General features: G+C 31.7%; 1 protein-coding gene across 1 annotated transcript in view; it reads right to left on the bottom strand.

Moving 5' to 3' along the window:
* Positions 1–6,989, bottom strand: part of tagln3a (transgelin 3a) — an 11,959-nt gene extending 4,970 nt beyond the window's left edge. The window contains exons 1-4 of the mRNA XM_073840267.1: positions 6,804–6,989; positions 5,128–5,357; positions 3,409–3,583; positions 1,656–1,758 (exon numbers count right to left, since the gene is read on the bottom strand). Of these exons, the coding sequence (XP_073696368.1) occupies positions 1,656–1,758; positions 3,409–3,583; positions 5,128–5,307 (458 nt within the window). The 5' untranslated portion in view covers positions 5,308–5,357; positions 6,804–6,989. The remainder of the gene's footprint in view (positions 1–1,655; positions 1,759–3,408; positions 3,584–5,127; positions 5,358–6,803) is intronic.
* Between the last annotated feature and the right edge of the window lie 3,688 nt (positions 6,990–10,677).

The following is a 10,677-nucleotide window of genomic DNA, read 5'->3' as shown; positions in this document are numbered from 1 at the left end:
GTCATTATTATGACCTTCAAAAGTCATAACTATTAAACAAGTTAATATTAGGTCGTAATTATCAATTAAAAGTTTCATTTATAAGGTGAAAAGTCAAAACTTTTTATCTCATATTTTTACTTTTTGTTATGTTTGGTTTTGATGTCTACAAAGCTATGGATCTGTCACGAAAGCTTATTTTAACTGCAGTAAATCATAATATATAGGCGATAGTACAGTGGCCGATATACTCAGTGTCCTGCAAGTAAAAAAAACACATGCAAATATATATATATATATATATATATATATATATATATATATATAAAAACTCACATAACCAAATACAGAAACATGCTTCTAATACTCATAATACAACCAAATACAGAAATGCACTGTAAACGCTCACGCCAAATCCAGTCAAGGTTATTTATACAGCGCTTTTACAATAGTTGTCTTAAAGCAACTTTACAATATTAAAATAGGACAATAGTGTGTCAATAATGCAACCAAAGCACGTAAACAAACATGCAGTCCACATAAAATGCATAAGTTGTGTTAAAACACTGAAATCCAAATTAAAACACTGTGCTTTTTTCTTATATTCCATCACAGATTTTGGTCTTTAAGATAGTTTAAGCCAATGCCTTAACACTGCTTATTATGAAATGAAAAAGTGAGGTTTACGTGCTGCAAAAATGACTACAAATCCAAATACAGAAATGCGCTGGAAAAACAGAAATGCAATGTAAATGCTCACAACACAACTAAATGCAGAAACATGCTTCAAATAGTCATAATACAACTAAATACAGAAATAAGCTGTAAATACTCACGACACAACTAAATGTAGAAATTTGATGCAGAAACATAATGCAAATACAACACAACCAAAGCACAGAAACACTGCCCTTTTAGACTAATACTCTATTCATTTACTTACTTAAAAATTAAAACTGTTCTTTCTGTATTATATCTATTTTTAGGTCTCCAAAACTAGCTTGCTTTTTTTTTTTAAATTCTATTTTCTTTTTATTCATTATATAATAAAAAAAAACCTCTTGATATGTGTACTGCGTTAGGCTAAATGAGACTTGTCATAGCACTTGCTCTTTTGTTATTTTTGATTGCTTCCATTGTCCTATTTTGTAAGTCGCTTTGGATACAAACATCTGCTAAATGTCTGAATGTAAATGGAAATACTCACAGCAAAACCAAATACAGAAATACGCTGAAAAAAATGCGCGTTGATCTCTCTCAGCCACTGTACGATATCCAATAAGATGACACATCAAAAAGCACTTCCCAATGATTATTTGAATTGAAAATGAGTCCTCTTTTCCTTAGTAATAAATCAGCAGCTCTTCCAGAAGATCTCTTGCACTTTTCACACTCTAATTACCTCCATCACTTAATGTGTCATTGACTTAAAGCCAGCTAGACAACCTCTGCAAAGACTACACCCATCAGGTGCAAATAAAACATTTTGATAGGCTAATGCATCTGAATTTAGATTTTGTTTGTACTGTTAGCAATTCTGTACGTGCTTATGGATGAATAAGTTCTGTATTTCTTTTCATTTGTGTGTTTGCAAAGCCTTAACTAACATAATCAGGAGCTGAAAGTGATTGGATGTACATAGGAAAGTCCATCTATGGGTAAAGTGTCCAGCTCACCTGTGAAACCAGTCTTTGTCTCCACGATAATGTCCATCATCCTTTGTGAGAGCTTCACTTCCCAGAGCCGTCAGTGTCCTCTGGACTGCAGCCATGTCCTTTCCTTTAAAACAGAGCGAAAAGCCTCATAAACATGATACCTGTGACACAGTGCCTGCCAAACGCATCTTGTACATTCCTATATACACCATGTTAATGACGATAGGCCTAGGACAATAAGTCATAAGGCTAATGCACAGTCATGTTCATATTTTCAGATAAAATAGATGCTTCAGAACAATGCACATTAATGTTTCATGACATCTCATTGGACATTAATTCAATTTAGCATTTACCAAAATAAACCCTGACAATGTGATCATGACCACATGTAAAAATACAGAAAAAAAACTGTAATATTATTACAATTCAATATAATTATTTTCTATTTGAATTTATTTTAAAATGTAATTTATTCCTGTGATCAAAGCTGAATTTTCAATTTCCAAAAATGTACCCTTATGACTGGTTTTGTGGTTCAGGGTCACTTATTTTGATATAAAAACAGACATTTCTCAAAATATCTTAAAATATCTTTTTTTTTTTTTTTCAACAAAGAAATAAAGTCATACAACTTGATTTGAACAACTTGATGGTAAGTAAAGATTCAGCTATTTTTATTTTTATTTTTTGGTGGATTATCCCTTTAAGATTTTAAAACAGATTTATTCTTTTAAAATTAGGTTATTTTTTGCAGCAGGGCTGATTATTATAATGAATATGCAATCACAGTTATTTGCCTCTTTGTTTTTTCCATGTACAATGGCATTTATATTTTGACTCTATATTACTCACAAGTGTGTTTATATCTCACAATTCTAAGAAATAAAACCAGAATTGCACGATATAAACGAGTTATAAAGTCAGAATTGGACACTCACAATTGTGAGAAATTAAGTCAGAATTGTGAAATTAAAACTTGCAGTTCTGTAAACATATTAGTCTTTTGTTTTCTCTTCGGAGCTGGACTGAATTGTGGGATACAAACTTGCAGTTGCGAGAAAAATGGTCACAATTGTGAGTTTATATCTCAAAATTCTGACTTTATATCTCAGTTCTGAGAAAAAAAAGTCAGAATTGCAAGATGTAAACTTACAATTTTGATCAATTAAGTCTGAATTGCGTGATATAAACTCACAATTTTGAAAAATAAAAACAGAATTGCATGATATAAACTTGCAATTGCAAGATATAAAGTCAGAATTGCGAGATATAAACTCAATTCTGAGAAAAAAGGTAAAAAATTGTGAATGTAAACTCACAATTAGTAGAAATAAAATCATAATTGCATAATATGAACTTGCAGTTGCAAGATATAAAGTCAGAATTCTGAGATATAAATTCGCAATTCTGAGAAATAAAGTCACAATTGCAAGTTTATATAACACAATTCTGACTTTATTACTTGTAATTGTGCATTTATATCTTAAAAAAGTAAAAAATTGCAAGTTTATATGACGGAATTCTGAGAAAAAAGTCAAAAGTTGTAAGATGTAAACTCACAATTTTGAGAAATAAAGTCATAATTGCATAACATGAACTTGCCATTGCAAGTTATAAAGTAGAATGGCTAAATGAGAAATTAAGTCTGAATCGCGTGATATAAACTCACAATTTTGAACAATAAAAACAGAATTGCATGATATATAAAATATAAAATCAAATCCCACTTTAGGTAAAGCGGTTCCTTCTAATGGCCAGGTGTGTGCATTACCTTCATACAGATCAACCGTTTGGAATATGTCTCCTCTGTTGACTCCATATTCTTCAGCAGCCTGCAGGAACTGGGAAATCTTTTCCATTTGCTTGAAGACCATTTTACTTTCTGTAATTTTCTTAACTGGTTCCTCACCGCTGGGGTACAGACTGTTGATGAGCCGGCAGAGAATCTGGGAAGGGGTTAAGAGACAGGAAGAGAGAAAGAATGAACAAATTTCATTTTGCAAGTTTTGCCTTGTCATCCTAGTGATTACTAAAACAATAATAGCAGACAGAAAGGTGCCTTTTACTGTTAAAGCTGGCCTGTAAAATCTCATCCCAGTTTTTGCATAATAGGGGTCTTAAATAGCAGGAGCAAGATTACAATTAGTGCTTCACAAATCACACTTTAGTGTTTCTCAAACATGCCTAGATGGCACACTATTTCCAGTTCAATTGTGCATCTGTGAAATGACCTAAAACTTCTTTCAAAAGTGCAAAATAAAGATGTTAGATGCTTACGCTTACATGCAAATACAACAGTAGGGAGGTGTGTTATTTAAAATGCCATTTCATGGCAAGACAGAGTCCTCCAAATACATCTGAAAGATGAATAAATAAGCTTTTCAGCTTTTGGCTGAGATACAACTATTTGAAAATTTTGCAATCTGAGGGTGCAAAAAAATAAAAATATTGTGAAAACTGTCTTTAAAGTTGTCCAAATGAAGTTCTTAGCAATGCATATTATCGAAAATTAAGTTTAGATATATTTATGATAGGAAATTTACAAAATATCTTCATAGAACATGATCTTTACTTAATATCCTAATGATTTTTGGCGTAAAAGAAAAGTCAGTCATTTTGACCCATACAATGTATTTTTGGCTATTGCTACGAATATACCCCAGCGACTTAAGACTGGTTTTGTGGTCCAGGGTCACAAATGTGAATTTGTTAGTGCAAATATGGTACAAAACGTCCTAAATACTTGAATAATATTACTGAATATTTTACAAGAAAAGACTATTTCAGCCTTTCTACTTCAAAATGTATGTTAATTGGCTTGCTGCTTCTAATTAATTGTAAAATTCACCAGTAATTTCTGAGGGAAAATTGCTTCGACACTAAATTTTCTCCACATTCACACATCCACAATGCCTTTACATTGTACATTTACATTGTCATGATCATATCAAATACATAATATTATTCCACAATGCAACTATTATTCCAGACTGAGATTCCAGCTGTATTTGTATTCCTGTCTATATCCTGAAAGTCAGAGGGATTTGTTCATATATAATTTACTTGATTTTATACAACATTTTATTCCCCACAAAATTCTAAACAAACATATTGTTTTCTGCCTGTTATGGAGTGACAAAATGAGACCAATATCCCCTCTGTAAACATTTGACTCTAATATGTCAAAAAAAATTAAACAAGAATTTTGAAACTGACTTCATCCAGTGTTTAGATTATTGTACTAGAAAATGTCTGCAAATTAGCACATATTTCATTAAATAATATCTCATTTGCATATTTAAACCTAACATTTTAGAAAACTTGTAATACAAAATTTTTTTGCAAATATCAATGTAATCAATCAACTGAGTAAGTAAGTTGATAACTATTAGTTAATTATTTTTTTACCCTATTCACCTGCAGTGTCTCGCCTTAATATAAGTATTTTTAATGACCCCTTAAGCACCTCCCTATAATATAATACACCTACTGTTCCGCTCATGAGCCATTTCTGGAAGTTCTGTTTGCCAGGTTCAGGTCTCTCCAAGTCGTCACCACACTGGACCAGGATCCATTCCACGAGCCGAGACTCCAAATCCGTATTATACTTCTGATCAATCTTCTCCTGGACCTCACGGCTGAGCCCATAGCTTGGTCCTCTGTTGGCCATTGTGGACCTCGGACATTAACACCGACCTACACTGCTGATAATCTCAAACCCTATACAGCAAACACACACACAAACAACATCTGGCTTTCATTTCTCATTCTAAAGCATTATATATGGAGGACGAGAAATGACAAGTATAAATAAATGAAAAAATTAATAAATACATAAATAAATAAATGTAGAAATACATAAATAATTAAATGTGGAAATAAATAAATGCAGATATGCATAAATATATTTGTCAAAAGTGTCATTTTTAATTGTATTATTTTTGTACATTTTGTGTTATACTACATTTATTTTTACATTTATTTATGCATATCTACATTTCTGTATTTCTGAAGGTAGGTAGGTTAATAAGGTAGGTGTTATTTTAAACGTAATAATAATAATAAATAAATTTAGTATAACACAAATGGTTCAAAAATAGCACAACTGAAAATGACACTTTTGACAAAATTATTTATTTATGCATTTCTGCATTTATTTATTTCAGTGTTTAATTATTTCTACATTTATTTATTTATCTGAGCATTCATTTTTTTCTTGTTTATTTGTGTATTAATTAACATATATATTTCTACATGTATTTATTTATTCCTTGACTTATTTATTTCTTCATTTAAGCCATAGCCAATCTGCTTTAGTCAACTGTTTGTGTGGAATAAATGTGTGGTTAAAAATAAATAGTATAATAGTAGTATAACACAAATGGTACAAAAATAGCACACTTAAAAATGACACTTGTGACAAATTTATTTCTGCATATCTGCATTTATTTATTTGACAAATCAATTATTTATTTTTTATTTTTTGTTATTTGTTGATGCATATCTGCGTTTATTTATTTCCACATTTATTTATTTATTTCAACATTTATTTATTTATTTACTTATGTATTTCTACATTTATTTATTCTTTACAATTTTGACAAATTTATTTATGCATAGAAATGCATAAATAAATGTATGAATAATTAAATGCTAAATATTTATTTATTTATGCATTTTTACATTTACGTATTTATGCATTTATGTATATATTCATTTATTAATGCTTAAGTCATTTCTGGTCCTCCATTATTATATGCCTATAGACTAAAGCAGATTGGCTATGGTTTACTCTGCAACTAATCATAGTGATAGAACAGCTTAATTAAATCTCCAATGGTTTTTTCTGTTCCTATTTGCCTAACTATTACTAAATTGCATGTTAAGTATTGATAAATTGAATTTGTATAGCCTTTAGGTTGATATGCAACAAACGTCGAGTCCCTTTTAGACACGAGGCAACATTTTAGAGCAATATGAAGATATTTAGGCTTATAAATAGGCTACAATGACATGCGTTTCCATTTGATCGAGCTCAATAACGCGCATCAACTTGCGTCCCACAGACTCTACTTCATAATGACAGCAGGCACATCCAGCACTAACCGATTGTTTAATATGCTCTAATTAATGCACAATGAGGTGAGATAGCATGCATTTACTCACTGCTGATGGAGGCTGTTTGTTGTTTTCCTCGGCCGTGTAATGTCCGTCTGTTGGCACCATGGAGCAGCATTCATTCGTGTGGGGCAGAGAGGGGTGGGACGCAGCTCAGCATCCGTCATCACATGGAAGCAGCCCAAGCAGAGCATCACGCATCATCATCATCATCCTCATCCTCACTGATGGAAAGAGGGTTGGCTAGGAGCTCTCCAGTAAGCGTTACGTAACATTCAAGGTCGCGCGCATCATTGGCTTGACATGTTGCAGTATGTAAAGCGCGTCGAGCCAAAAAAAAGCCGTTCGGAACAATGGCTAATGTGTGCATACGAAAGCATCACGTACATGGAAAAATAGGCCATGATGAAGAACGCGATGTCTGCATGCATACAGTCTGGGATGATGTAATAATAACATGGTCGCGAGTGAATGCAATCTTTACATTTAGTCAAAACTGCTTATAGTTGTGATTTTGAATCAAAAAGTATATCTGCACTGCAGAAAATGCTTTTTTAGCTTAGATTTTTTTTGTCTTGTTTCCAGCCAAAATATCTACAAATTCTTACATCAAGAAGTAAAAATTATTTTCTTGTTTTCGGGGAAAAAAACAAGTCAAAATTAAGTGAGTTTTTGGTAAGAAAAAACATCTTATTTCAAACAGAAAACAAGATTATTTTATTTTTACCCCATTGGCAGATTACTTTGCTTGTTTCAAGCAAAAATGCACTTAATTTTGACTTTTTTTTTCTGAAAACAAGACACTAATTTTTACTCATCTAGAAAATCCTTATTGGTTTAAGATTTTTTTGATATTTTGGCTGGAAGAAGACAAAAAAAATCTAAGCTAGAAAAGCATTTTTTTTGCATTGTGTTAACTTTGCGTTGAATCTGATTATTTAATTTGGAAAATTTCATATTCATAAATGTAGAAGAAATTCTAAACCTTGTTTAAAGGTTTTTATGATTGATTTCCATTCATATATGGATTCTCTTCAATGCACTGATAGTAAAAACTGTAAAGATTGTATTTGCTAAAGAGTTACAGTTGATTGAAAAGTGAAATTATATACGCTGTCATTTGTAATATTGACATTTGATTGTATTTATCTTGTGTTTTTGACAACTTTTTTTGTATATTTATATCTAAAATGCACATTGTAAACCCTATTTTTTATTTGGATGTCTTGATATATTTGTATATGTTTTTATTGTAGTTGCAATAAAATAAATAAATAAATACATCTTCACATCCAGTGAAAACTGGTTATAGTTGTGCTTTGAGCTCAAATGATGTTTCAGTATATTTTCAATAAACTTTATGCTGAATCTGATTTTTTTTTTTTTTTTTTTTTTTTAATGTACCCTCAGATTTTCAAATAGTTGTACCTCTGGCCAAATATTGTCCTATATCCTAACAAACCATACATTAATGGAAAGATTATTTCCAATCAATTATCAATTTCTTATGACTGATTTTGTGCTCCAGGGTCACAAATGCAGAAATGGGCTGCTTTCCACCTATGCATAAAATGCTGATCCTTAAAAATATGTATAAAGCTATTTTCAGTCAATCCAGCAAAGGTGTAAAATGCACAATTTCTAATTGTTAAGGAATTGCAAATACGCTGTGTGATCGTCGCCTATATAGGAAGCTGGCAAATAATACACAGTAGGGTAAACCTCTAAGTTACAAATAGAAAGGAAAGTGTATATTTTGGTTGTTGACATGACTCAATTTTTTAGTCTTTTTTTTATTGGAATAACTTTTTCATATTTTTACAATTAACTGCCAATAGTTCAATACAGTTGTTAATTATAGATCTATTTTGTGTAGCCTGAAGAACTGGATAATAACTACACAAGATTGATTAATTTTAAATATATCATCTATAAAACATGTAAGTGCCACTTAAAAATGTATCCGAAATAAAAATGTAAATAAATAAATGTTCAAATATACAAAACATAGATAGATTTATTAAATTCTAATTGAGAATAATTCAAGAATTATTATGTGCAATAAAAAAAGACTAATTTTTAATTCAACTTTTTGCATCAAAATACTTTTTATTTTTACAAAGCATTTGCCAGTTGCTTTTCTTTGTCCGTTACAATACATTGATAATGCATTCCTTCATTTTTTCTAAGTGCTCTCCTAGTCCTTGCACTAAAAAGCGTTGCTGCAAACGAAATGCAATCTCTGAGAGAACTCTTGGCTAGAAATTGGCCGCTGCTCCGCTCACATCCCTGAGATCAGCAAAGCTGCCTCAGCACTCGCCACTGACTCCATCAGTCAATGGGTTTTGTCCATATCAATCACTGTTGGCCTATGTGTGCATCCAGCTGTGCTCTTACTTGTCTCAGCATGTCCATGTAGAGCCTACTGGTCTCACTAAGCACAGAAAAAAAGACATTTACTTCTTTGTTATTTTATTGCATTGTACTTTTGTTTTCTCATGATCATAATTAAGACTAGATACTCACTCAGCCAGAGACGGGTCAAACACCAGGTTTCCCATGTCCATGTAATACTGAGCATTTGTTCTCAGATCAGTATAGTATTCATTTGCCTGCCACACAGACAACAAGGTTCATTTTATTAGAAACATGTATGAATTTATGCATTCTTTGACCTGTTTTAAATATAGGCTATTAAACATTTCGACTGCTGATATCTTAAAGGGATAAAATTTCAATTTGCTGAAAATGTAGCATTGCATCACTTGCTCACCAATTGATCCTCTGCAGTGAATGGGTGCCGTCAGACCGCGGATAAAAACAACACAATAATCCACAAATAATCCACACCACTACAGTCCATCAAACATCTTGAGAAGCCAAAAGCTTTTAAAGTAAAACAATCAAACTTTCTAAAATACTCCTTCTATAATCTTGCTTTTATTAATCTCAGGTGAGAAATCTGCACAGATCAAACAATATTTACAAGGCAAAACTGTTGTAAACAAACATGTCGTGGATTTTTATGTAAGAGGACAACAGGGGATGGACTTTTTTTTACTGGAAGAAGCATTATGGATTATGGACTTTAAAGTTAAAACACATGAATGTTGGATTTGTTTCTAACAAGCACGCATCTTTTGTCTTCTCCAGATGTTAACTGATGGACTGGAGTGGTGTGGATTACTTGTGGATTATTCTGATGTTTTTATCAGCTGTTTGGACTCTTATTCTGACGGCACCCATTCACTGCAGATGATCTGTTGGTGAGCAAGTGATTAACCAGTTTAATCCCAAATTTTTCCCAGACATGAAAATATCCAAATCATGTGTCATTAGTAACCCTTTGAAATAATCAATAATTATTCTAGGAATTTTTTGTGGAAAAGAGTGTGAAAAATTGTGTTTTATAGTTAGTCACAATTGTGAGCGGTGGGATAATGTATGTACTCAATAAACATATCTCTGCAGCCATAAAAATGGTTATATATCTTAGCTCAGCTATTTTAAACGGTTTGATCACATTCTAGGGTTACTATTATGCATAAAAAAGACTTATACAACACTGAAAGGAATACTGAGATAAAAGACAAAAAATATATAATCATCAATGTATTTCAAAATAGTTACTTTATTGTAACATATGTCATCAAATTGTTATATTAGTGCTAGCAGTATTGCAATGTCAATATTGTAACTTATTTGAACTTTTGATTTATTGCAACATTTTGTCATTGCAACATCTGAGTGCCATCTTCACCAACAACTGCATTGGGTTTCTATTGTAAACCTAAGTTGACTGTTATCCCACCGAGAACAAACATGTTTCCTCATCCTATGACCCACTTAACAAAACTGAATATATGTGAATTTATATATTAATACTAGACACCTTAGAGAGAATGTGCACCAAAAATCTTTA

The sequence above is a fragment of the Garra rufa genome, chromosome 5 (genome assembly GCF_049309525.1).
Source record: "Garra rufa chromosome 5, GarRuf1.0, whole genome shotgun sequence".
NCBI lineage: Eukaryota > Metazoa > Chordata > Actinopteri > Cypriniformes > Cyprinidae > Garra > Garra rufa.
Note: the sequence above shows the minus strand (reverse complement) of the source record. Positions and strands in the feature narration are given on the sequence as shown.